The sequence below is a fragment of the Patagioenas fasciata genome, chromosome 27, assembly GCF_037038585.1.
Source record: "Patagioenas fasciata isolate bPatFas1 chromosome 27, bPatFas1.hap1, whole genome shotgun sequence".
Classification (NCBI taxonomy): Eukaryota; Metazoa; Chordata; class Aves; order Columbiformes; family Columbidae; genus Patagioenas; species Patagioenas fasciata.
The window spans coordinates 4,957,561-4,983,174 of NC_092546.1; the positions used below are offsets into that span (position 1 = coordinate 4,957,561).

General features: G+C 59.0%; 2 protein-coding genes across 5 annotated transcripts; both read left to right on the forward strand.

The window, feature by feature from the left end:
• The first annotated feature begins 11,567 nt into the window (after positions 1–11,567).
• CIRBP (cold inducible RNA binding protein) lies at positions 11,568–16,160 on the forward strand. 4 transcript variants are annotated; one of them, XM_071799495.1, is made up of 8 exons: positions 11,568–11,692; positions 12,392–12,500; positions 12,590–12,696; positions 13,039–13,177; positions 13,272–13,356; positions 13,459–13,526; positions 15,798–15,893; positions 16,025–16,160. In XM_071799495.1, the coding sequence occupies exons 2-7, from the start codon at positions 12,398–12,400 to the stop codon at positions 15,800–15,802; spliced, it is 507 nt and encodes a 168-aa protein (XP_071655596.1). In that variant the 5' UTR covers positions 11,568–11,692; positions 12,392–12,397; the 3' UTR covers positions 15,803–15,893; positions 16,025–16,160. The 4 variants fall into 4 exon arrangements, with proteins under 4 accessions (XP_071655596.1, XP_071655597.1, XP_065714216.1 ...); XM_071799496.1 differs by having other exon boundaries at positions 13,462–13,526; XM_065858144.2 differs by lacking the exons at positions 15,798–15,893; positions 16,025–16,160 and adding an exon at positions 13,938–14,677.
• Positions 16,161–17,520: 1,360 nt separating this feature from the next.
• Positions 17,521–18,282, forward strand: FAM174C (family with sequence similarity 174 member C). The gene is made up of 2 exons (XM_065858194.2): positions 17,521–17,892; positions 18,123–18,282. The coding sequence occupies exons 1-2, from the start codon at positions 17,582–17,584 to the stop codon at positions 18,280–18,282; spliced, it is 471 nt and encodes a 156-aa protein (XP_065714266.2). The 5' UTR covers positions 17,521–17,581.
• The last annotated feature ends 7,332 nt before the right edge of the window (positions 18,283–25,614 follow it).

Genomic DNA, 25,614 nt, shown 5'->3' on the forward strand with positions numbered 1-25,614 from the left:
GGAACCCCTGCGGGCAGGTGGCTGGGGGGGTCCTGCCCTGCGCTGGGGGTGCAGTGAGAACCAGCGGGGACCGCGGTGGCTGTGGGTGCCAAAGGTGTGAAGGGCCTGCGCCTTCCCTAGCGGTGGCAGAGGGGGGTGCCCAGGTCCTGTCTGTGGGGGGGGTGCAGGTCCTGCGTGTGCATGTTCACGCGTGTGCGGGGGGTTTGCACAGCCCCTGCATCTCCAGCTCTGCTGCAGCTGCAGCTGCACAGGAGCTCAGGCGCTCATGGGGGCTCAGGCGCTCACGGGTCGTGCAGGTTCCCTGTGCGTGGTGGCACGAAGCTCAGGGCTGCAGTGTGGGATGGACTGGACAAACCTTCCTGACCACCTCTTCTGCCTCCCCAGGGCACCTGGAGTGAGGAGCCACGGCCACAGGTGTGGGAGAAGCTGCTGCTCGTCCCCCGCCTGCTGTTCCCGCACCACAGGTGGGGCCCGAGGGCCGAGCATGGGGGGTAAGTGTGACCATGGCTGCGTGGGGCTGGGTGCAGACACCCGTGTGTCTCTTGCACAAACGGGTTCTCCCGCTGTTTGGGTTTGTGTGTGTTGAGGACACGAGCAGATGAGAGCGCATGTGTATTTGGATGCACATATGTACTGGCGCTTGTTGTGCTCCCGGGCATGTCAGCACGTGAGGCCACGCGTGTGCCACCGCCGCCTGCCCGTGGTTGCTCGCCAGTGTCGCCCTGCACTGGGCCTCGCACACGCGCGTGTCGGGGGTTGCCCTCACATGCAGCCCTGTGCGCTCCTGCACGCCGGGCCCTGCGTCTCTGAGTCACCCCTCGCAGAGGAAGCCGTGACTCAGTCCTGGACTCCTGCCGCTCCCCACCCCCCGGCCCGGCCATCGCGGCCACGTGGAGCCTGCGGGACCCGGGCTGTGGGGGATGCTGCTGGGTGCTGGGCTCCCCGTGGGACTGTGGGGAGCAGGGCTGGGGGCACGTGCCCCCCGCTGGGCTGTGCGGGGACCGTGAGGTCCCTGCGCAGCTGTGATGACCCAAGTGCCTTTGGGTGCGCGGCAGGAGGCAGCCCTGGGCTCTTGGGGTGGCACCGTGCGCTCCCCGAGTCCTGCCCTGCACCGAGCCACTGCCGGCACCGGGCTCTGCAGCCCCCGTGGGTCTGGGGTGCCACGGTGTCCCCCAGGCAGCACCGCAGACCTCGGCGTGGGGTGGGTGCTGGTGGCTGCACAGAGCGGGCGGTGCCGCGGGCGCTGTGCTGGCGGTGCCGGCGCTGCCCAAGGCGCTGTGCCGCGGCACGGGCAGCCTCTGTGAGTCAGTGTGAGGTGGAGCCGCTGCCCCCTCCCCGCTCACCCCGTTCCCAGGCCCTGCTCTCCAGAATCACTTTCGCAATGACTGGGGCAACCACCCCAGCCCTTCCCTGCAGTGCCCGGCGCTGCTGAGCTCGCCTGGCCCCGTGCCCCGCAGGTTGCCCACGCTGCCCCGACACGGCTGCTGCCGCAGGCTCCGGCCAAACCCCCTAATGCTGCCCCTCGCCAGCTCCTGCCCCGGGCGCTGCCAAGCGCCACAGCGTTCACCCTCCTGAGCAGAGCCCGTGTGTCCCTGTGGAGCCATGGTCCCCTCTGTGGGGACAGCGTCTGTCCGGTGGCACCGGGGTGTCCTGGTGAGCGGCTACCAGGGCTGGAGCCGGCAGTGAGTGCCCGCGGAGCCGCGTGAGTCAGCGCGGGCAGGTGGGGAGGCGCGGGGACGCGCAGCGATCCGGGAATGACTCATCCGCTCAGCAAACAAACAGGCGAGTCCCTGTGAAGCTGCGCTTCCTCTGCGCCCCGGCAGCACCAGGGGAGCCACCGGTGCTCCCCGGGCCACCGAGACCCCCAGGGTGGCAGTGGCATCAGCCACGGAGTTGCAGCCACACATGCAGCTGTGGACGTGGCATCAGCGGCACCAGGGGCTGGTGCCTTGGAGGGCGCGGGTCTGGGAAAGGGGCGGCAAAGCCAGTGCCGGGCAAGGGGACCGAGGGCAGCGAGCGGTGGCCAAGGAGCTCGGTGGGAGCCGGGCAGAGCCCCGCATGGGGCACCGCAGCACCGCGACATCCAGAACGGGGAAAAAGCCGCGCTCAGCCAGGGGCTGTGGAGGGTAAAGAGGCTGAGTCAGGGGATTAGGGAGCTGCCAGCCCAGCATCCATCCCAACCATGGAATAGCTGGTCCAGGCCTTGATTAATAAAACACTGGAGCGCAACAGCACAGCCCTGCCGCCAGCCCGCTGTCCCCAGCACTTCGGATGAGGTTTTATTTCCAAGCCCCATTTTTGAGAAGTCAGCAAGTTTCCGGGCGCAGTGAGATCTTCTCTGGGCCGGCAGCCGGGTGTCCCGGCTCCTGCCGGGAGGGGAAGCGTGGCCGGTCCCCAGTGGGCACCGTGCCCACGGCTGGCAGGACGAGGGTCCTGGACATGGCGGGGAGTGACCAGGCGCTGGTGGGGCTGGGGATCCCCAAACACCTGCTGTTCTCGCCGGGGTGAAGGTGCCTTTGTGGGAGCCGCGGTGGCCGGGCGGGCGCCTGGCTCCGGCTGCCGGGGATTTCCCGGGTCCGGGCTCACCTGGGCCCAGCGGCCGCTCCTTGGGCTGGTGCTCGTAAAACCCAACCGTCCCGGCCGCGCTGCCCGGGCTGGGGTCGGTCACCCCACCCCTCGGCGGGGCTGTGGCCGTCACCGTCACCACCAGCGAGTCCCAGGCGTGACCCGGGGCCCTGTGCACACGCGCGTCCTTGCCAGCGTGGCCAAAAATGTCAGGAATGCTTTGTGGTGAGGCTGGAAAAAGGGTCATTCACTTACTGGATTTTTTTTAATTGTTTTTTCCTCCCTTTTGCCCTTTTCCTGGCTGCGCGCTGTGGGTTTGGCCGGCGGCGGGCGCGGGTGTGAGCGGGCGTGTGACGAGCCGGGTGTGACGGGGCTGGGAGGGCTGTGAAAGTGCTGAGCTGGTGTGAACCCGCCGTCCCATCTCCTCCTCTGCAGCCCTTCCTGGAAGCGGCTGCGTGGAACGGCCCCGCCGGGTGCGGGACGTGGGCAGCCGTGCCCGTCCCCGCGGCGTCGGGGCTCCTTGTCCCGCGGGGACAGCCCCGCACGTCCCCCCGAGGGTCCCCAGCCCCGGTGAGGCGCGGCGAGCGAGGCACCGAGGTGCGCGGACACCAGGTGTTGCTGGCAAAGCTGTTTCACCTCAGGAATTTTTTGCTTAATTTAATTTATTGCCAATTAACTTTAACTCTTCATGGCTGATTTGGGTCTTGAGGAAGAGGAAAACAATTCAACAACCATTTCAGTAAACACCTTTCCCCCACCCCTGGGGCTGGCTTGTGTCCCTGTCCCCCCCTCATCTCAGCTGCTGTTCTCACCGGGGCTGCGCCCGCCTGTCCTGGCTCCTCTGGTGGGTGACAGGGACGGGTGGTGGCCGCTGGTGGCAGTGGCTCCTGCCTTCCCGGTGTTGCCCGTGTGCCATCCCGGGCGCAGGGACGTGCCGCTGTCCCCGCTCTGCTCTTTGCCCCTTCCCAGCCTGCCTGAGCCGTGACCCATCCTGCAGCCGCGTGATGCCAATGTGCCAACATCACCATTCCCGTCCCGTCCCCCGGGGCCGGCAGAGCTGCCGAGCGCGGGCAGACGCCAGGTCAGCGCCATGCCACTGCTGCGCCGTGCCCCCCGCCCGGCTCCCTGGGGATGGTGCTGAGCCGTGGTGCTGGCAGCACACGCAACACCAAGCCCCAGGGTTAGCGGAGCCATGCGGGGACGCCTGGTCCTGTGGCACAGCGGGGGATGTCACCACCCCAGTGTCCCTGTGCCCCTTCCCCATGGCGTGAGCCGCGTGTCCTGCCCAGGGCCGGGCGCTGAGTCAGGGCCAGGCAGAGAGCAGTCGGGTGTCCTGACTCACCGGCTGCGTGCGCGGTGCTGGGCAGCACGTCCCTAGGGAGGGGACACGGTGGCCCCCCATGTTAGCCCCTTTCCACCACCCCAGAGCGAGGGAGAGGACCCAGGAGTGACAGTCCTGGCTCTTGGGCATCAGCCCTGGCCCCTCTGGCTGCCATCACCCCCAGCTGTGCCTCTCTGGCCCCTGCAGCTTGTCCCTTGCTCACGAGGGCGCAGCGTCCCCAACGGCCCCCAGTGCCTGCGGGGGGCTGTGAGAACCTCGGGGAAGGTGTGGGGGGTACATCCAGACTCCCCAGCTTCCCTTGCACGCGTGTGTGCACAGCATGGCCCCTCTACGCCTGCACATTGGCCTTGCCAGCACGCACAGCCCCCTCCTGCACCCTGCCTTCTACAGCCCCCCCGGCTGCCCGTCTGTCCCCTGTCTGTCCCCCATCTGTCCCCGCCAGCTCTCGGCCACCCCCCACTTCCTCCCGCCTCGCCAGGAGCGTTTCCCGCAGCGGCTCCATTGATAAATCCGAAGCGTTGCCACGGAGACGCTGCAGCGGGGGCGCAGCGGGCGCAGCGCTGCGGGGGGGCCGAGTGCGTGCGTGTGCTTGCACACGCATGTGGTTGCACACGCGTGTGCGCAGCAGGAGCCTGGCAGGCAGTGTGTGTGCGCCTGAGTGTGCAACGGCCGGTGTGAGGCGGCCCTGTGAAGAGCGTGCACAAGTGTCTGGGAGCGACACGCGTGCCCTGCGTGTGCAGATGTGCGCACAGCTGGGTGTGCGGGCTGGTGTGCCCAGGGGGTCCCCAGCCCAGGGCAGAACCAGCAGCTGGGACCCCGGGAGCTGTTGGGCTCATCTGTGAAAGAGCCTGGGGCTGCCAGCCCCAGTGGGGAAACTGAGGCACGGGGTCGGTGTGTGATTCGTCCTGCAGCAGACAGGCACCGGGGGACAGGAGGAGGGTCACAGTGCCACCGCCTCGGACCGCTGGCTGCGTGGCGGTTGATCTGTTGCACGTGTGTTCCCGTGCATGCGTGTGCACGGTCCCACACTCGGTGCTGAACCCCCTCAGCTGCCATGGGGTGCTCGGGGACCTGGTGCTGTGTTGTGACTGCCTGGAGCTGCAGTGCCACTCGCTGCAGAGCCACGTCCCACCTGGGAGCTGGGGGGACACGGACAGGACCCCCTGGCATGGGGTGGCACGGGGTCACCGGTGTGGCCGTGGCACCATTGGGCACACGTGTGTGGTGCCGGGCAGGATGGGTGCCGTGCGTGTAGCATGGCTGCCCTCTGCTGCCACCGCCACGGCAGTGCTCAGCACCCTGCGGCACAGCGGCACCCATGGGCGCAGGGCCCCGAAGGACCGCGGGTGGCTGGGCCGGCTGGGGACAGGAACGGCCACCCGGGATGGGGGATGTCCTCAAAGAGAGGTGACCAGGGCACAGATGGAGCATCGCGCTCCTCCTGCCGTGCGGGAGCTGTGCCCGAGGGGACACGGGCGCTGGGAGCCGGGACCCGCCACAGCCCCGTGAGCACCGGGAACACCGGGTCCCGCTGGCCCAGCTGAGCCCATGGGGAGCGGATGCTGCTGGGGCATGGAGGGGTTAGGAAAAGCAGCTCCCCCGAGCCCCCGGCAGCTCGTGGGCCCCGCTGTGGGGCTGCACCGCACCCCAGCACCGCCCCACGCTGAACAGGGCAAGGGGCCAGGCTCCAAATCCCCAGGGTGGGGCAGGTTCCCTCGGCCCCCACGGCTACCGTGGGGCAGGAGGGTGCAGCCATGGGTGCCGTGGGGCAGGGTGTGGGTGCCGTGGGGCAGCTGCCGTGGGCTGCGCACAGCGCGGTGTGTGCAAACCCCCCACCCTCCCCCACAAACCGCTGCGGGTGCCGGGGGGTCAGCAGGTCCCCAGCAGGTCCCCAGCAGCTCAGCAGCTGCTGGAATGTGTCCCCACGTTGTCACCGCCCCGCTTTCCCCCCTACTGTCCCCCCATTGCTGTCCCCCCTGCTGTCCCCCCACACCCCCTGCCCGCAGCGGCCCCTGCGCAGCGCGGTGGGGGCGAGTGCAGGAGCCGTGGGCGTTAGAACAGGAACCGCAGCCCCCGCTTCCCGGATCTCGCTGCCTTTTCTTTTTTAGATTATTTTCCAAAACACTCAAGGTGTGGGGGGGGAGCCCCTGGGGCCGGCGAGGGGCTGCTGCTCCCAGCCCCACATTTTTTCCACCACCCTTGTGACCCCTTGTGCACAGGTTGGGCCCCCCCAGCCCATCCCAGCCCACCACCCCCCAACCCTCAGGGGGGTCTGGTTTGGATCAGCCCCATCCTGCAGATGGTTGGATTTGGTGGGGCTAGGGGAGACACCCCCACAACTCCCCCTGGCCACGGTGCCCCCCTTTGTCTGCAGAGCTGCCTGCGCTGAACAATAGCGGCCCCCCTGCAGCCCCCACGCCAGGGGGGACGGGGCTGCAGAAACGCTGCTAAAAATGAAATATCCCCCTCTCCCCCCTGGCAGCTGGGAGGGGTTCAGCACCGCTGCTGGTTTCAGGGCTTCTAAAGCAGCTGGGGAGGGGGCTGCAGCCCGGGGGGGCTGCTTTCTGTCCTCGGTGGCTCCTGGTAGTCCCAGCTGCTCCGGTGGGTGTCGGGGGCGAAGTGGCCCCTGCTCGGTCCCATCCTCCGCTTTGGGAAGCAGGTCACGTCCCGCTCCAGCGCGACGCCGGGGGGGCTCAGCTTTCTGGGGCAGCGCTGGGCGGTTCAGCAGCAGCCGCTGCGGCTCCCAGCGCCTTTGGGGCCCGGGGAGGATTCCCAGTGCACTCGGGGCTCGTTGTGGCCGGGGTTGAGGGCTCGGCCGCCAGCGCTGGGGTAGAATCCGGCGACCCAGGTTTAGGATGCGGTGCCAACTGCAAAGCTGAGGGATGCTGGGGTCTGCTGGGCTCCCCCAAAAAGCTCCTGACTGCAGGAATCGCTCCCCAGCCCCAGGCGGCTGTGCCGGGCCGGCACCGGCCCCTGCGGTGCCAAAATCCAGCTTTTCCCGGCAAACACCCGGCTGCCCGGGCAGGTGCGGCGCTGCTGGCGGCGGAGCCGGTGCCTCTACCTGCCCTTGGTCCCATCGGCTGCTGGGGAGAGCGGGGGAACCTTCCCAACCCGTTTCCCTGCCCTAAGGGGAAAAAAAAGAGCAGGAATCGGATGACTTGGAGCTTCAGGAGAGGCAGCGCGGGGAGAAAGTGACCCAGACGGCCAAGAATCTGCTCCGCTGGCGTTTCTGGTTCCTGCTCTGCGGCGCGGGGAGAGGTTGGGTTACAGCGGGAGGCACCGCGGGGGACGGCGCAGGATGAGCTCATGCCAGGGAACCTTCTGGGCTGCCAGAAACGTCGATGCTGCAGTTCAGGGGTTTCTGCAGCCGTGGCTGTTCCTGCAGAATCCCGGCTCGCTCCGCCGCCTCGGTAGCGATAAAAGTGCTCAGGAGGGGCCACGCGTCTCTGCGGGTGATTTAGATTCGCTCGCAGGGACGCAGCAGCACAAGGGGATTTGCTGAGGAGCAGAGAGGGGGACACGGGGTGTCCTGGGGAGCCCTGGTGCAGGGAGCTGGAGCAAAGGCTGCCTGGGGGGCCCAGGGGTGTGGAGAGGCTCCAGTTTCCCCCGGCACGCAGGCCAGCTCACCATGGTGCATATTTCATCCCTTTTTGGGGAGAGATACCGCGTTCCCGGCAGTTTTTGTCCCTCCTTAGGATAAAAACCTTCCTGCGTCCCCAGCCCTCCCTGCCTGGGGGGGTCACTCGGTGTTTGCACCGTGGAAGTTTGTTTGTTTTCTCCTTGAGTAGCATCTCCTGACCTTAAGATGCTGCAAATACTCTTAGATGATGATTAATGAGAGCTTATATAACCGTGATGTGTCCTTAATACAGCCGGTGGGTTGACAGGAGCGAGGGTGGGGATGGAAAACACACAGCTCTGGCTGCTGCTGCTGTTTCCACCCCAGAAGGAGCCGCATTTTGCCTGGCAGGAGCAGATCCCTGCTGGAAGGGGCAGCAGCCGGGGCAGAGCTCACCGCACCGGTGCTGCGGCACCAAACCGAGTCGCCCGCGGCACAGCCGGCGCGGCAGAGCTGGGAGGTGAGGGGTTTTTATGCCGGTAAAGCGTCGCTACGTAAGCAGCGGCTGTAACGTCAGCGCTGATGCCTGCAAAGCTGGTAACGCCGGGAGAAAAGGGCACAGATCCCGCGGCAAACGCCAGCCCGTGGCCCACGCGCGGTGACGAGGCTCTTGGCGCCGGTGACGGTAGCGCCGGGGAGAGGCACCGGCTCTGCAGGAATCCTGGTGTTTTCCAGATGTTCCTGCGGGCCCCAAAGGGGATCTGGAAACTGCAGCTGCTGCAGAAGCAAATGACAAGAGCTGGTGATGCCACAGCCCCCCGAGAGCCTGGGGACACAATGACGGGAGGCTGAGCTGTGCGCTTGTCACCAAACGTCCCCAAAGTGCACCTGGGGACAGGCAGGGCCAGGCGGGCACTGTCACGCTGTGCCGGCGGTCAGGATGGGGATGGCTCCTCGACACGGGTGACAGCAGCAGGACCTGGGGGGCCAGGGCAGGGCTGTGCTGTCGTGCGCCCCCAAAGAGCTCTGGCGATTTTCCAGTCGTTCCAGAATTCTGGCTCCGCTTGGGCAGGTGTCGATGGTGCGGCAACAGAGGGTTTAGTTTTCCCTAATCTGGCTGGGAAGCGCAGCTAAATCCCTGATAAAACGGCTTTTCGGTGCTAGTTACACAGTTGCTGTGGTTACCACGCGCTATTGTCACCATCTCCAGCCCCGGTGCACCGGAGCATCATGTCGCCTCTGTCCCCTCTGTCCCCAGACGGGGTGTTTTCGGTGCGCTTTGGTTCTCACCGTCCTTGCCAGGGAGCCCCCTCTGCCCCACGGCGCCACGTCCAGCCCTGGTTCCCGCGGATTTCGGGAGGCCCTGCCGTGCACCGGAGCCTCCGCTCGCCGCGGCTTTGTCCTGCGGCTCGGCAAACCCAGGCACAGGAACCCGAGGAGGAAAATGCAGCAGCAACGCTTCTCGCCATGGCAACGGCCTGGGTGCGCCAGGGCTCTTTTTTCAAAGCAGGGTAAGCAACTCCCTTCGGGAAAGTAGTGAGAGAGAAGGGAATGGGTTTTGTTGTGGTTTTTTTTCCCTGTGGGCTTTGGGTCCTGAAGAAGCGCCGGCGTCTTCACCGTATTCGGTCACTGCAGCCGCAGGGGGGTTTGCTCTAGTGACACAAATCACGCGCGTTATGTCTCGTTGCTTAATTAACGGCCGTAGCTACCTGCAGAATCTGCAGGGCGAGCGATCTGCTGGGGCTGCTCCCATACGGAGTCTGTCACACAGCCCAGGGCACGACCTGCTGCCTGCGCTGGGGTGAGGGGACACGGGATGAGGGGACATGGGATAAAGGGACACGGGCTGAGGGGACACGGGCTGAGGGGACACAGGATGAAGGACATGGGATGAAGGACACGGGATGAAGGGACATGGGCTGAGGGGACGTGGGATGAAGGACATGGGCTGAGGGGACACAGGCTGAGGGGACATGGGATGAAGGACACGGGATGAAGGGACACGGGATGAGGGGACACAGGCTGAGGGGACATGGGCTAAGGGGACATGGGATGAAGGGACATGGGATGAAGGACACGGGATGAGGGGACACAGGCTGAGGGGACATGGGCTAAGGGGACACGGGATGAAGGGACATGGGATGAAGGACACGGGATGAGGGGACATGGCATGAAGGACACAGGCTGAAGGGACATAGGCTGAGGGGACAGAGGCTGAGGGGACACGGGATGAGGGGACACAGACTGAGGGGACATGGGCTAAGGGGACATGGGATGAAGGGACATAGGCTGAGGGGACACAGGATGAAGGACACAGGCTGAGGGGACATGGGTTGAGGGGACACGGGATGAAGGGGCATGGGATGAAGGGACATGGGCTGAGGGGACATGGGATGAAGGGACATGGGATGAGGGGACACAGGCTGAGGGGACACGGGATAAAGGGACACGGGCTGAGGGGACACGGGCTGAAGGAACACGGATTTAGGGGACACAGGCTGAATGGACATTGGCTGAGGGGACACGGGATGAAGGGACATGAGATGAAGGGACATGGGCTGAGGGGACATGGGATGAAAGACACGGGATGAAGGGACATGGGCTGAGTGAGGGGACATTGTCTTCAAAACCCCCGCCCTGCGCTGGCTGCGCACGAGGACTTAAAAGCACAATCAAAACCCAGTGTTTGTCCCTGAGGGAGCGAGGGTGCCAGGGACAGGTTGGAGGCTCCGCGCTGGGGACAGGCTGGTGGCACCGTGCTGGGGACAGACCGGTGGCTCCGCGCTGGGGACAGACCGGTGGCACCGCGCTGGGGACAGGGTGGTGGCACCGCGGTGGGGACAGGGTGGTGGCACCGTGCTGGGGACAGGCCGGTGGCACCGTGCTGGGGACAGGCCGGTGGCTCCATGCTGGGGACAGACCGGTGGCTCCGCGCTGGGGACAGGCCGGTGGCACCGCGCTGGGGACAGACCGGTGGCACCGTGCTGGGGACAGGCCAGTGGCTCCGTGCTGCTCCTCCCGTGGTGTCCCCACGTCTGTCCTTGTCACTCAGAAAACGGCTCCGTGCGTCAAGGTCACTCCATCCGCCCTCCTATTGCTCCGACATATTCTGAGCGTCGAACATTCCCGTTTATTGCAATACCAGAGACGCTTAATTATATCTATATATATAATTGTTCAATATTGTTAATTCGCTCTCGGGACTGGCAAGTTAGGGAGTTTTTTCACAGCAAGAAAATAATAATAAAGACATAAAACTGGACAATTCTATTTCCAAGGCTTTTTAAACAGACGTTTGCAGAGAGATGTTTGTCTTCGCTAGGGAGTTTCCTCTTTCAATAAGGAAGTTTTTAACGCTGAAGACATTCTCACCTTAGAATAAACCTCAGTGCGTGCTTTTAAACATTGCAGGAAACGGGCTGAGCGGAGTATTTTTATTATTATTATTTAAACAAAGCCACTGATGCTTTGCGAACAGTGCCAGGGCTGCTTTTTGCGCGCATTGTGCCGCGCTCTCCCTGCACGCGCGGGGCTGATGGAGGAAACCATCGTCTTGCAGATGGAATAGGAGTGTGACCGCCAAAACCTCGGGAGAGGTGGGGACAGGGAGGGCCGCGCTGGGCGACAGGCGACACCTGAGGGACCCGCTCACGGGGAGGGGACAGCGGGAAGAGCGAGGCCGCGGCAGCAGCGCTCGGCGGCCAAGATGGCGGCGGCGCCTCAGGCGGCCCCTTTGTCTGCGGCAGCCGCCGCAGCGCCGGGAAGGGCGCGAAACTGGGGCAGCGCGGACACGCCCCCGCCAGGGAGGGCGGGGCGGGAGCGGCCACCGGCCAATCAGCTGCCTCCACTTCCTTTCTTCTCACAGGGGCTCTCCCGGCCGACGGTCTCCGCGCTCCCGACCAATCCGCGCGGCCCTCGGCGCCCCGCCCCCACGTGGGAGGAGAGGGCGGGGCGGAGGGAAATGCGGCGTTTTTGTTTTCGCTCCCTCCTCCCTTCGCCCCCGTGGGGCTCATGAATATTAACAACATCCAGGCCAATCAGGTGAGGCGGCGGCGTCAGCGCTTTGGTGGCGTCAGTCGCCCCGCCTTGCAGCGCGGTTAATCTGCATATTCATGAGGTGGGCGGGCCCAAGCGCGGGCGTTTATAAACCGCCGCCCCGCCAGCCTCAGCGTACATCGCGCTGAAGCTTTGAAGTGCTGCGTGGATCCCGCACCTCCAGGGCACCGGTAAGGCGCCTGCCGCGGTGGGCGGGCTGCGGCCGGGTTAGGCCGGGGAGACTCAGAGCGGCGGAGCGAAAGGGAATATGTCTTAGGAGCTTGAGGGCCTGCTGTTCGGGGGAGTCCGGAGCGGGGCGCTCGCTCCGCGGCACGGGTGTTTTCCGCAACCGCGCGGGGAGCCCGGCGGAGCTGTCCCGGCCGTGTTTCGTGTGTGGAAAGGGGGCCGGGGAGGGCTAAACTGTGCCCTCGGAAACAAAATGGCGACGGGCCTCGGCGGTGCAAAATGGCGGCGGGCGGGAGGCGGGGCCGCGGGCTGCGCGTGCGCCAAGGGGGCGGGGCGGGAGGGAGGGGCGGGGGTCGCGCACCGGAGGGGTCGGTGTGGCGGGACGCGCATGCGTGGTGGGCTCGGGGGGGCGCGGGGCGGACCGGGCCGGGCTCACCCCCGGGATGCGGCCTCCAGCCCCCGGTTGTGGGGCCTCCAGCCCCGGCATGCGGCCCTGCTGCCCACCTCGCCCCCCCGGCTGCTCGGGAGAAAGCATTGTGGCTGGAGCCAGCCTGGAGAACGCTCCTCTGTCGTTTAAATCAGTAGCAAACCGGCGTTTAAAGGCTTCGTACGAGACGGCTGGCGGTGTTCTGACAACTTAATGTTTCAGATGCTGTGGGGATATCGATTTGGCGGTGCTGACTCTGGTTGTGTTGGTTTCTCAGGTCAGAATGGCCTCAGACGAGGGGAAGCTCTTTGTTGGCGGGCTGAGTTTCGACACGAACGAGCAGTCGCTGGAACAGGTTTTCTCGAAATACGGACAGATTTCGGAAGGTAAGATAGCGGTACCGAGCTGTGGTGACTTCTGTGAACTTGGTAGGATGTGTAAGTGCTGATGATGTTTTTACCCCTTTTTTTTATAGTTGTTGTGGTGAAAGACAGAGAAACTCAGAGATCCAGAGGTTTTGGCTTCGTTACTTTTGAAAACATAGATGATGCTAAAGATGCAATGATGGCCATGAATGGAAAGGTAAGGAGCAGCTTCTCTATTTCCTTAGAATGTATTAACTTTGAAAGATGTGTTTATGTAGAAAAAGAAATGAATGCTAGTGTTTTAAAGCACAGAGATCATACAAATAATGAAAAATACAGAAGTATTGTGATTTGATCTATATGACTGAAAAATAGCGATGCTGTAGAAATGCCTGCATATGCTGTTTGAATGTGACTTGTGTGGTTGGCACAGTTGTGACAGTTAAAGCCTTTCTTTGTCATAGTAAGTTCTGGCACTGCTGAGCTGGTCTGCATCTCATTGTCCATGTGCTTTGTAAGTTCAAATCCCAAGTGGATTTACTGCTTTTCCGTTTGTCAGTCTGTAGACGGACGTCAGATCAGAGTCGATCAGGCTGGGAAATCCTCAGAGAACAGATCCCGCGGGTACAGAGGGGGCTCCTCGGGGGGCAGAGGCTTCTTCCGCGGGGGCAGAGGCAGAGGCCGCGGCTTCTCCAGAGGTGAGTGTGTGTGTGCGAGCGACTCATGGCGCCTGAACCCGTCCTGGTGTTGGTCAGAATGTATAAAACCCCTGTATTTTGGTGTCTGTTGAAGGAGGTGGAGACAGAGGCTATGGCGGAGGCAGATTTGATTCCCGAAGTGGAGGTTATAATGGTTCCAGAGACTACTATAATAGCAGGTGGGTTGTTGTGAAGCTCATGAAGCCAGTGTTGCCTCCTTGATGTCAAGGTCGATAGGCTCCAGCTGAGCAAATATAAAGCAGGTGTTCGTTTCTCAACAGCAGGAGTCAAGGTGGTTATGGCGACAGGTCTTCAGGAGGGTCCTACAGAGACAGCTACGACAGTTACGGTAAGTCCTGGTTCATTGGGAGTGACGAGTACATATGTAGGAACCTCTGAGCCTGTCTCAAGTCTGGAAATGCCGTAAGGCTCGGTCGGACCCAACCGCTATTTCTGCTCTTGCCCCCTAAGAACCAATCTGTCAGGCTTTGGACGTGGTTGTGCCGCTTAAATTTCTAATTTGTAATGCATGTGTAGGAGTTGCTTGGATCTAAGGCAAAGCAAGTTTTTTAAAATAAGTTCCTCGAGCTTGAGACTAAGCCGAAACTCGGATGCCCTAACAAGCTCTAATCAAGGGTGGGGGAGTTCTCACGGTGTAGCCGACTTAGCAGTAGCTTCGGAAATAATGCAAAGGGAGTAAAATGCTGGAACTTGTCTATGCTTCAGTGCCTTTACAATTGTGCCTGCTTCTTGTCCTCAGCTACACACAACGAGTAAAAATCCTTCCTGACTCAAGATCGTCCTTCCAATGGCTGTATTTATAAAGATTTTTGGAGCTTCGCTGAAATCGTTATTGTGTAGTACATCTACTTGTATTTTCACTTTTGTAGTATTATCAGTTCTAATCTTGTCAAACACAGCCTGACAGCTTCTGATATGAGATGGTCTAATTAGACTTTCCTTTAAGAAAGCTCTGCTTTCAAGTGTTTTTAATCTTTTTTTGAAAGCACTTCACATTTTATTTTATCCTTCATGATGAGCCAAGGTGTTTTTTGTGAAGTTGGGGCCCCAATTCAGTTTCTTTTGAGATAGAAAGGACCTTTTAATTCAATGTTCACTGGAAGCTGAACAAGCTGTGGACTTTTTTTTAAGTGCATTACCTTCGTCTTTTGTAACATTCCTTTAGTGTAGCAAGGTAGGAATGCAGCCTGGGTACAAATTGGAAGGCAAACCACCTTGATATATCTAAAGAGAAACTTGCTTGTATGTTCAACCTGCATAACGGTATTTTTACTGTTGTAATGATGTAAATTACCCAGAAATAGACTTGCAAACTTACCATAAAAAAAAAGAGGTTCTTGAAAATGTTTATTTATATTGTCCTTTTTTACTGGAAGAAATATGCATATTCCATTGATATTGTATTTGAAGTGGTAAAGGATTCTTGTATACAGTTTTCTTTGGCTTTACGAAGCCTATTAAAAGACCGTCTGAAATGAACTCTGCTCCTGACATTTACATTTCATTGCACAACACAATCCTGGAAGATGAAGAACAGTCGATCAGTGATAGGGGATGCCAGAGAAGACTAGCGATAGCGTAAGAGCAAAGCCAGATTTTACCGACCAGTTGGTAGAATTTAATCTTAATTGGTCTTGACATGTGAATTCCTCAACATATTTTCACATAAAGAACAACCAGACTTGTCTAGAGGCAGAGAAATGATGGTTTACGCTCAGGATGTTCTAGTGGAGCTGCAGGGAACGCCAGCGTTAGGGAGAAAAATTGATGTTTCTGAAAATCCCGAAATAGCCTACGTGGGGAAGCTGTAGTGAACAGTCCTTAGTCACTGGACTAGTGCCGAGCTGGCCAGGAGCGTGCGATGGTAGGTAAATTGCCGTAATTAGCTAGCTTTGTCATTGCCTTACAAGTTCTAAGAATTCTTTGCTAGCATATGGAAACTGCAGTGTCCTTGGAGAAAAGAAGTGTTGTGCCTCCAACAGAAACCTCTGAGACGAAAGCTGCTCTCTTGGCTAGTTCATATGTGGAAATAGTCCTGTAATTCGAGGTAACTCCTTTTGCTCATGTCCGCATCCTTCCTCTTGTTGAGAGCTCATTTGAAAAGTCTAATGTACCTGTGAAAAAAATATTCCTTTTGACAATTTTGGTCAACTGCTGGGAAAATTTGAACCCATGCCGTCTGCAACCTTTGGCTTGTGGCACAACTTGAGTTCCACAGATCAGAGCTGGGCATGCAGTCGTGTCTCGCTGGCAGGCGTGGAAGCAAGACGGGAATCGAATTCCCTGACTGTGTGTTCATCTATTGAGAATCTTCCTAGACTTCATTAAGTTGCTCACTTTAATTGTAGCTTTTCTTTGCCATCCTACTTGTTGCCATTAACTTTTTCCCCATAGCCCACACTTCCTAAGCAGCCATGGCAAAGTTGGTTAAACTCTCTGCTTAGGGCTCGCGCGAGGCCGCAGTTGTCCCAGGCTGCGCTTTGTGGTGCGGTGGGTTCCGCGCTGACCCTCCTGCCCGCGGTGCCTGGCGCGGGGGGGCGGGGGGACGATGGCAAAGCTCCCGCTCGGTGGCTCTGTTAATGCGTCTCTGCTTTGGCAGGCTGAAGAGGGGACAGCTGGGGACAGCTGAGCGTGTCCTGAGGAGCGAGAGCGTCCCGGGCGAGGAGGAAACGCCGCAGCGCACATTTCCAACCAGGTAAAACATCTGCCCCTTGCCTCGAAAAGTCGGGCTCTGTCTCAGAACCACTCCGTAAAGCCCAACCAGTATCTTCTAGGTGAAAATGTATTTCCTCTACCTTTAAACTCACTGTCTTAATTGTGTTTCAGCACTGGAATGTGTCCAGGAGACCGAGGACGGCCATGGAGTGGAGGGGTGGAGATGAAGAGCTCCGAGCGGTGGTGTTATTGGTGTTCATACGAGGAAATGGAACAAACCAGAATAAATACGAGAATGTGGAAAAAATCAATCTCTGCAGTACTTTTGTGGGGAAATAATATTGAGTCATGGCCAAGGCACTTGTAGAAATACAGTTATTTAGTGGAAAGCCTGGTAAAAAGTACAAAACAATGCAGCGTTGATCTGGATGTGTCTCTAATGGCAAGAGGCAGAAAGGAATGCGATTGTATCCTTGTAACCTTTAATTAAATGGGCTAATTACGTGAGGTTTGAGCACCTGCAGCGTGGAGATGGAGCAGGGAGCTGGCAGGTGAGCAGTGGCCGAGCAAAGTGTTTAAAGGACAGAAGCTGCTGCCAGTTGAAATGGTAACAAGGCGAATTTGAGCTGCTAAATACTTATTCTGCATTCTAAAAAGTGCAAATGCTAAAGTTTGGGTGACAAAGTATTTCATTCTGTGCACATCAGAGTAATTGGGATTGTGCTGCTTGTGGCTGCGTGTTCCCCAGGATAACTGAGCCTTACAGTTGGGGTTGCTCATGTTAAAAGTTAATAAAATAGTTACTTTGAAGTATTAGCAAGTAAAGGAGTGGGGGATTTATGAACTTAGGGTTTTCTAGGAGAAACCTACTTTGTCTTGACCTTTTTCAAATGACCTAAGTGAACAGGGTTTATAAAAAGCCATCAGTTGACACACTTTTGGGGCTGTACCTGGAGGGTTTTGCATGTTAATGATATTAAATACAGGGGCATGAGAGGGAGTGACCTTTGCTGATGAAAATGTGAGCCGGGTGACATTTACATGAATTTAAACTGTAAATACAGAGCGTTATTTGGAAGACCTTCCTAAATAGGCTGCTCTAGATGCAGGCAGTAATAATTAATAGGTGCAAAAATAGAGGCCTAGTTCGAGCTGCTGTTATTACAGGATGGCGTTAATGAGACTTGGAGGGGCTGGATACCAAACCCCGTTGGGTTTTTGAGTGACCCATTTGTAGCCAAAATGCCTTTTTATTTCATGTCCCACATCGTGTGGGGGGTGTGGCTGACAGGCTCCTGGCTCCGTGTGGAGATCCTGTGGAGAAACGAGACGGTTGTTGGAAATATAACCCAAAACGCTCGTGTTTCGAGCGATGTTCGCTTCGGGCTGCCCATGGTGGTGGGGGAATGGCGGCTCTGAGGGACAAATGGACCCTGAGGGGAGGAGGACGAGCCTGAGGGGAAAATGGCGGCTGCGAGGGAGCGGGTCAGGCTGTGCGGGGGAACGGCGGCCGCGGGCGGGAAATGGCGGCGCCGAGGGGGCTACGGCCGCTGTGAGGGACCATGGCGGCCCCGAGCGGCACTCGCGTTGTGAGGGGGCGAAACCACCGCCCTGGGCGGGGCCCGGAACGCGGCTGCCCCTGAACGGCGAGTGCGGCTCCGCCGGGCCCGGCCGGGCCCTCCGCCGCCTTCCTGCGCCCGCCCCGCCGAGGCGCCGCTCGGCGCCGCCATGCTGCGGCCGGGCCCGCTCTGCCTGCTCCTGCTGCTCCCGCTGCTGCTCCCCGCCGCCCGGGCCGCCTCCCCCGCTCCCCCGGCCGCCTCCCCCGCTCCCCCGGCCGCCCCCAGCCCGCTGAACGGCACAGAGGCGCCGCGGGCGGCCGCCGGGAACGGGACGCGGCCGGGCCAGACGCCGGGCCGGCGGAGGCCGCCGGGGTCGGCGCTGCCGTTGGGGTCGGGGCTGCCGGTGCTGAAGCGGGCGGTGTACGTGCTGAGCGGCCTCTCGGTGCTGGCCGCGCTCTATTTCATCCTGCGGGCGTTCCGGTGAGTGCGGCCGGCCCGGGGCCGTGTCCCCGCTCCCCCGCTCCCCCGGGTCCCCGCTCCGTCCCTCTGCCAGGCCGGAGCTCTCCCTCCCCTTGCACCCCTCTGGGAAAAACACTACTGTAACTTCACACCGCTGTTAATTACCTAAGGCAATTAGCAGCGCTGGTTCTGCTCGCTCTGCCCTTTGGCTCCTAACGGCCCCGGCTCACCCGCGCTCTCTGTGTCCCCAGGTCGCAGGGACCCAGAAATGAGCACAAAACGCATTTCAGGTTGAAGAAGCCTCAGCGGAAGAAATACGGGCTGCTGGCGAATTACGATGAGAACATCGAGATGGCCTCGCTCGACAGCGACGAGGACACGGTGTTCGAATCCAAGAACCTGAGGCGGTAAGCGGGGACCCGGTGTCTTTCTGTGCCCCTTGCAAGGGGCTGAACTGCTCCTTTCCTAAAGACGTGGGTGCTTTGGCACAGATCCGATCGCCAGATCTGCATCAGTTAAGCTTCTGTGTGCGATCTCTGCGCTGGCAACAGGCGTTGTCTCGCCTTTCTTCGTTTTCTGATAGGGATGTACCCTGGGTTGTTCGGAGCCACTTTGTGCCTTGTGTTTAGCAGCTCGTAGGACGGACAGACAGACCTGTCTGCTCTGAGCCTCCCCACATCAGACAGGAGAAGAGAGAGAAACTGCTGTTTTTGCAGTTCAGGAATTGCTCCCAAGCCCCTTCACAGCTAAAACTCGCAGTCCCATTTGGGCATCCATTCCTGATCCCATCCTGTGGATCCTGCGGGTCTGTTTTCCATGGATGCTGTTGTTTTAGTGCTGAGGAGGAATATTTCTTCCCTGTTTCCTCCTGCCTGGCCGCTCCGCTCCCCATGCGGGGGTCTCGGGTTGTTCGTACTCGCTCTGACGCTGCGTGTCTTCCTTTTTTCCAGATGATCTGGGACCAGCGGCACCAACTGCACAGACCGACCAAGGGGCTGCGAGTCCCTTGGAACCACGCTACCAGTGCTCAAGTCTTATTTTTTTATATTTGCTTATAACGACTATTAATTAACGGTACAAACGCTTCCGTAGCTGGGCCTGGGGAAAGGGGACCAAACCTGTTTTCTTCACGCGTGTTTTTGGGGGAAGCTGGAGCGGCATCGCTGGGCACTGTTGCCTGCGTGGGGACGCGCTGAGGATAACGAAGGCTCCTGGATGAACTTCGGCGTTTGAAATCTTCCTGCTCCAGCCTCAAGTGCTGCGGCTGCTGGCCCGTCAGTGTTTCCAGGTGCTCGTATCCGTCTGTACTGACTGTGGCCATCGGCTTAAAATATCAGGCGAGTAGATTCCATGTGATCCTCTGTCCTTCAGGCTGCTTCGTTAGGAAGCGGCTCTAATGAACTCTGCTCTGGCAGGAGCTGGGAGAGTCTGTCCTGCTGGTGTGGGCAGCGCGGTAGTTCAGGCAGAGAATCGCTTTGAGTTAAACGCATTGCTTTTCTCGTAGTTGCGGGGTTTGCGGGTACAGGTGATAATTCAGGTCACAGTGGGGGTTTGCAGAGCAAAGTGTTCACAAACGCGAGGTGCCCAGAGGAGCGTTTCTCCAGCAGAGCCGTCGCGTGTGCGTTCGCTGGGAGCGCCGGGGCTGTCCTGCCCGGCTGCAGGGCCGTGTTCGCCACAGAAACATCCGACGGTGCCCCAGCCGCTGCATTCGGAGCTGCCGGCCCTGTCCCGGGCCCCCCGAGGAAGAACCAGAGCTCCAGGTTCAGTTGGAGAACCCCAACCACTGGCGTGTGGAGCGACCCATCCCTGAGTACCTGGCGCCTGGAAAAGGGGGATCCAACCCCCTACAAACTGTGATTGTGAAATGGAGGCAGCCCTGGCTCAGAAATCATCACTTTCTGGAGGGTACTGGAATTTTGCTCATCTGCTGGTACTTGAGCTGTGTCCCGCTGTCAGCCCGGCAAACCAGGGTGTTCCTGTGCAGCCCGTGTTGATATTTGGGCTCTTACTTTGTAGGACCAAATATGAATGTGTTAGAAGGCCCTTGTTATGTGGATCTGCTGATAAAATGCTCAAAACTGCTTGCAAAGTGCTCCTGTGTCCTTAAGTCCCAATTCTACCCCAAACTGGTAGTGCCTTTGTCAGGAAAGCCCACGGAGTTCCCCGGCGGGCCCAGCTCAGCCTTCCCTTGAAGGTGAAGATTGGGAATGTTTGGAGCGACGGCTCCTTCCTTTTGATCAGCAAACCCTCCTGGATAAGGGGACAAAACCGAGCGTTGACAAAAAGAGCAGGCGGAGGGGGCATCCGTAGGGAATCGTCAGCGGGGAGCTCGGGGTGCGATTCCCAGCGCAGGGCGGATGGGGTTTCCTGGAGAAACGTCCCCCCAGGTGCCGGCAGCTCCTTTCTCGCACACGTGTAGAAGATTTTTAAATATATACCTATATTTTTAGTAATGCTGCCATGTGAATGCAGCACTCGGATGTGCCCTAATTTTATATCGTTTGTATCGTTTCACGCCTCTTTCAGGTATTTCTGCTTGTTTAGCCACCGCGGAGACCAAAGTGTGTGAACCTGGGCCCCGCTGCTCCATGGGTGACCAGAGCTTGGCCTTTCTTTGTTTGGGGTGATTTTACCTGATGGTTCTTCAGGCTCCGCTCTTCGTAGGACAGATGGGCTTTTGCAATTTTGAAGTTTCCCGATCCTGTAGGATCGGACGATTTCTTCATGTTCACAGTTGAATGGTTTTGATCAAAGAGGGGACCTCAAGCTGCAGGTCCTGCTGTGAAAATAACGTCGGTAGATTTTGATTTTGCTGTCACGGGTATGTAGAATTTGAGCAGGGGAAGGTGCGGAGGGGCACAGCCAGAGCTCCCTGTTCTGGTGCTTTGTAGGCAAACGATAATTGAGCCGAAGGCCGGGAGGGTTTGCCAGCCCAGGATCTATGCACCACATCAATATTTTCAGAGCTCTTCTCCCAGCCCTCTTTAAAGGAGTGGATTTCTTCACGTGGAGGATAAAAAGGTGATGGTGGGGCTGCGCTGTGGCACTGCCGTGACTTTCTGATCGCCTTTTGGCCAGAGACGCGGTTGAGCTGCAGTCGGTGACCCCGCGTGGCCTGTTCCGCGTTCCCTGCAGCATCGTGGGAGCGCTGGGTCCTCTGGATTCGCTCTTCAATGGGCCAAGATGTTCCATTCCCACTCCGTTCTGAATCATGGCTAAAGGCACCTCTGAGAGGAGAAAACACAGATGCTGATCACAGACCTGAGGCTCCTTGGAGGGCAAATCCGCCGCTCGGCACAGCTGTTTCTGGTCTGCGTTTATCCTGGAGGAGTAAACGGGAGCTGTTGAGCAGCCTCTGCCCGCAGTGCTGGGACTGTCGGTGCGAGGCCAGCGGAGGCTTTCGGCGGGGTGAATATCTTGCTAATAATAGTGGCTTTAAAGCCTCGCTTTCTGCTTCCCTAACAGGAGAGCAGTTCAGTAATTCCTTCAGTTATAGCTTTAGTTACTTCATGTGTATTTGATGCCCGAGTCGATAGCCTGGTAGTCAATAGCCTTTGCAATAGTTAGGAGGAGTGATTTTGCAGCATAGGTTTAAATAAAAGCGGATGCAGACGGAGGCGGCTCGGCTGTGTTACTGCAGCTCTGCCTCGAGCGCTGCCCGGGGCGGCCGCATCCGTCCTCACCAGCTGCTGGTGCACTTTGCTCTCTCCAGAGGGAATCGGGGTATTACTGGGAGGCTCTGGGACTCCGGCCGCCCTTTGCTGTTGTTCCGCATGGGGTTCATGTCGAAACTTGCCAAAAAATGGGCAATGGGGACGGAGCGCGCGGTCCCTTCCGACGCTGCGCAGTCACCGGCCTGTGAGTTCACCTGGAGCAACCGCTGTTGTTTAAGCCAAAGCCTAACGTCAAAAGTTTACGTGGTTGCCGCTCCGGTCCCGGCGGGTTGTACGGGATCCTCTCCCGTTGCTATTGAACTGCTGGGCGTATCGACCGGGGCCGTCTGCTGAGGTTAATGAGATTGAGAGCGAAATGAGCATCAGCTCTGCTGTTAATAACGCGCTGCTGTTTTGTTTCGTCGGTACGTGCGGCTGCAACGGGATCCGCGCCGTGGAAGCGCCCGTGGTCGGAGCCGGCTGCCAAGACATCGATTAAACAGCGCTGGGGCGCGTTGTGTTGTCTGTGCTCTCGGAGATGGAGGAGCTCGTCTTCCACCCTCCCCCTTGAATTGCTGATTTCTTTTTAAATAGCAACCAGTCCTGTATTGATTGATTGTTTTACTTTCGTTTACAGCGTCCCCCCCATCCATTGTGTCTTGAAACAAATGAAATAAAGCGTTCTCTTTCAGCCGATTCCACCGTGGCAGCGTGGGGCTGTTTGTGGGGCCCGAGTTAGTGCTGAGCTGGTGGGCTGGTGCTTTTCTGGAGCTTTCCTAAAGGTTCTTCCTTCTCTTTTCACCCTGTTCTGACATTAACCCCTGGTTTTGTACAGAAAATCCCTGCAAGGGGGATCCCGTCCTCTGCAATGGAAGAACCAAGTTCCATTTGGGAGTCAGGAGGGAGCTGTTGTCCCCTGGGTGGGGACATCCAGGTTTCCTCAGCGCAGAGAATTAACACCTGGACAAAATTCAGGCTGTTTCGGTACCAACATCTGCTTTTCATCCCTCTCACAAAACAGGGCGGTTGTGCAGGTCGTGGTGATGGAGATTAGACAAGAGCAGCCGAGTTCCCTGTGTCCCCAGCTGTCCCCCTGCTCTCCTGGCCATGTCACTGTGTCCCCCTGCTCTCCTGGCTGTGTCACCATGTCCCCAGATGTGCCCCTGCTCTCCTGGCTGTGTTACCGTGTCCCCAGATGTGCTCCTGCTCTCCTGGCTGTGTTACCGTGTCACTGTGTCCCCCTGCTCTCCTGGCCATGTCACTGTGTCCCCAGCTGTCCCCCTGCTCTCCTGGCCATGTCACTGTGTCCCCAGCTGTCCCCCTGCTCTCCTGGCTGTGTCACTGTGTCCCCAGCTGTCCCCCTGCTCTCCTGGCCGTGTCACCACGTCCCCTGCCCAGGGGCTGGGTGGCTGCAGGTTGGTTCTGTACATTTGGTTTTGGTGTTTTAACCCGGTTATGGGATGAGGTTTCTGCGGAGTGGAGGGGCCGGCGGTGCTGGGGGGTCCCTGCAGATGGCACCCGCAGACCGAACACACCCACAGCACCTGGGGGAGCTGAATATAAATCCCCATGCTCTAAAAAGGCAAATCTTCTTTTAAAAAGGCAAATCTTCCATCCAGCAGCTGTGGGAAGGACGCGGCCGTGCCCCCCGGCGCTGGGGGAGCAGCAGGTGCTTTGGGAGCTCTTTGCCTCTCGCTTCTGGCTTTATCTCAGCCAGGTTTAACCCAGCCCTGTCCGTACTTGTTCACAAGGGCTTTGTATGATTCTGGGACAGAGAAACTTTGCGGATCCCCTAATTTGACTGAAGGAAGCTGCAGGCGCTCGCTGCGGCGAGAGGCTTGTCTGTGCAGAGCCTGGAGGTGTCTTAGGCTTGGCATATGCCCATGGCTTGGCATAAACCCTGCAGGACTAAAGCCGGGCCTGGAGTTTGCTCCCTTCTCCTCCAAGTTGTGTTTCCAAGCCTGGCACCCCCCGATCTACACCCACGAGCGCTCTGCAAAATTAACTGCGGTGTTAATGAACTAACGGAGAGCGCTGGGACGGGGAGGACGGCGTCGCGCCTTCACATCCCATCCATGGGAGCTGCCATGGGCTGTAAACCCAATGTTCCTTCGTTGTCGGGTTCAGGGGGCTGGTGACCCCAATTAGCACTAACGACCCTGGCCTGTGGACGTGGGATTAGCTGCAGATGTGTTGTCTACCCAGCGTTGCCCTGGTGTGCGCTGTGTGCTGCGTTCGGAGCTCTCGCCTCTGCCAGGAGAGGCTCTGGCTGGGATTCCGGTCACAAACACAAGCTGGCGGCATGGATCTGTTCGCAATTTATTTCAGACTCGATTTGAAGTGCTCTCGGTGCTTCGGATGCAAATTTCTTTCCTCGAAACGGGCGCTGCGGGTCGTTTGCTGAGTGCTGGTAAATGCTTTTGATGTCGCCCGGCTGCTCGGTGCCGCCGCGCTCCGCCGAGTGCGCGATGGCCGCTGCGGCTGGACCGGCCCCCCGGCGCCCCGGGTGCGCACAACAGCACTTTGTGTCGCTCTCCGTACTCAGACCTGTCCTTTTAATGAGGGTTCACGTATAAATTAGGGTATGTGTGGACAATAGTGCGCAAGTTTTGTGCTCACTCTATAGAAGGAGAGATGGTCTGAGTGCCTCCAGTCACCTGTTTTGTTCTTGGGTTTCGGAGCCCTATGCCAAAGTTGGGTTCCTCCAGTCACAGGTGGCTCTACCTGTGCTGGCCGGTCCCTGTCCCCTGTCCGGGGAACGAACAAGGGACATCGCGTGAGATGTCGCAAGCGCTTGGTTCAATTCCTTGCCCGCTCGCTGAGTGGCTCAAGGGACATTGGGGTGACGGCGTCTCCTGGGGTTGTGGCCCCCGCGTCCTCAGCCGTGCTCACAATCCCGTCCCTGCGGCCACGGGGACGCTTTATGGGGAGCATTTGGGGGACAACCAGGGGCTGGACCCCGCGGTGCTCGGTGGGCATGGGGGCTGCTCCGCACCCACGGCCGTGGGTTTGTTGCAGGATTCGGGCGGCGCGTTGGAAGGGAGATGGAAACGTTTGCAAACCCGCTGCAGTCGCTCCTCTGATGTCGCTTCTGTTCCACTCAACAAAGCTCTTCTACCCAACTCGCAGGATTCTTCTGTATCAGAAATTATCTTTACTTAGGTGGCTTTTAGTCTAAATCCTCCTTCTGATCTTTATTTTCTTCCTCACATGATGGAAAGGTGAATGGAAGTGGCACTTCAGCCACCAAAGCCTTTCCTTTGGAAACGCTGGTTGTTTTTGTTTTAAGCATTTTTAAAGGGGGCTTTGCAGGGGAGGACGGAGGAGCGTTTTCTTTTCAAGTCCCACTGGGGAATAAAAGTATAAAGGAGAGAAATGATCATAACCGTACTGGCGATGGAACAATATTTTTTTTTTGGAGTACCAGAGCTAATTGAAGAAGGAATTCACACAACAATTTTTGCAATCTAAGGATGAGTAAACATTAAAGGAGATGCGGTACCGGTGGTGCATGCTAATGTGCGACAGAGCGCGAGGGAGGGAGATGTCCCTACAATTAAAATTGAGACGAACGTCTCGGATGTTGCACTTCAGTGTTTTCTTCTTTACGTCTCCAGATCAAAGGCATGAGATGGAGCCACGTCCGAGGGCACCTGTTGAGAGGCTGAGCTTGTACGGGATGAAATCGCTGGATATGGGGAGGTTGGGTCTGGTTTGGTGGAAAAGCTTCCGCGGGTTTGGGGTTGTGGGTCTGGCTGGGTCCGCAGGTTCCTCCTGGTTTCCCAGAGCCCCCCGCCCATGTGGAGGTGTTTGCAGGCAATTACCAGCAGGTTTAATTAACACCAGTGTCTGGATGTAGGTGAATGGGAGGCTCCATCACCCCATTCCCGCTAAGCGTGGGCAGGAAGGCGTTTGCGTTGTCGCTTCCAGTGCTGGCAAATGGGCCTGAAACGGCCCCAAATCCGCGTGTGAACGCGTGGTGCCTCCTCACCCCCCGCCTGCTGGCGGCTGCTCCGGATTCCGATCCGGCTCCGCAAACCCCGGCAGCTGTTGTTGGCGGTGCTCGGGGACCCTGTTGCTCTCTTAGCGA

What these genes read in the sequence shown, in the direction of transcription:
- FAM174C (XM_065858194.2), top strand. Translation starts at nt 17,582, where the DNA reads ATGCTGCGGCCGGGCCCGCTCTGCCTGCTCCTGCTGCTCCCGCTGCTG. An exon ending in TTCATCCTGCGGGCGTTCCG is followed by an intron (nt 17,893 to 18,122) that starts GTGAGTGCGGCC and finishes CTGTGTCCCCAG; the next exon opens with GTCGCAGGGACCCAGAAATG.
- CIRBP (XM_065858144.2), top strand. Translation starts at nt 12,398, where the DNA reads ATGGCCTCAGACGAGGGGAAGCTCTTTGTTGGCGGGCTGAGTTTCGAC. An exon ending in ATACGGACAGATTTCGGAAG is followed by an intron (nt 12,501 to 12,589) that starts GTAAGATAGCGG and finishes TTTTTTTTATAG; the next exon opens with TTGTTGTGGTGAAAGACAGA. An exon ending in AGAGACTACTATAATAGCAG is followed by an intron (nt 13,357 to 13,458) that starts GTGGGTTGTTGT and finishes GTTTCTCAACAG; the next exon opens with CAGGAGTCAAGGTGGTTATG.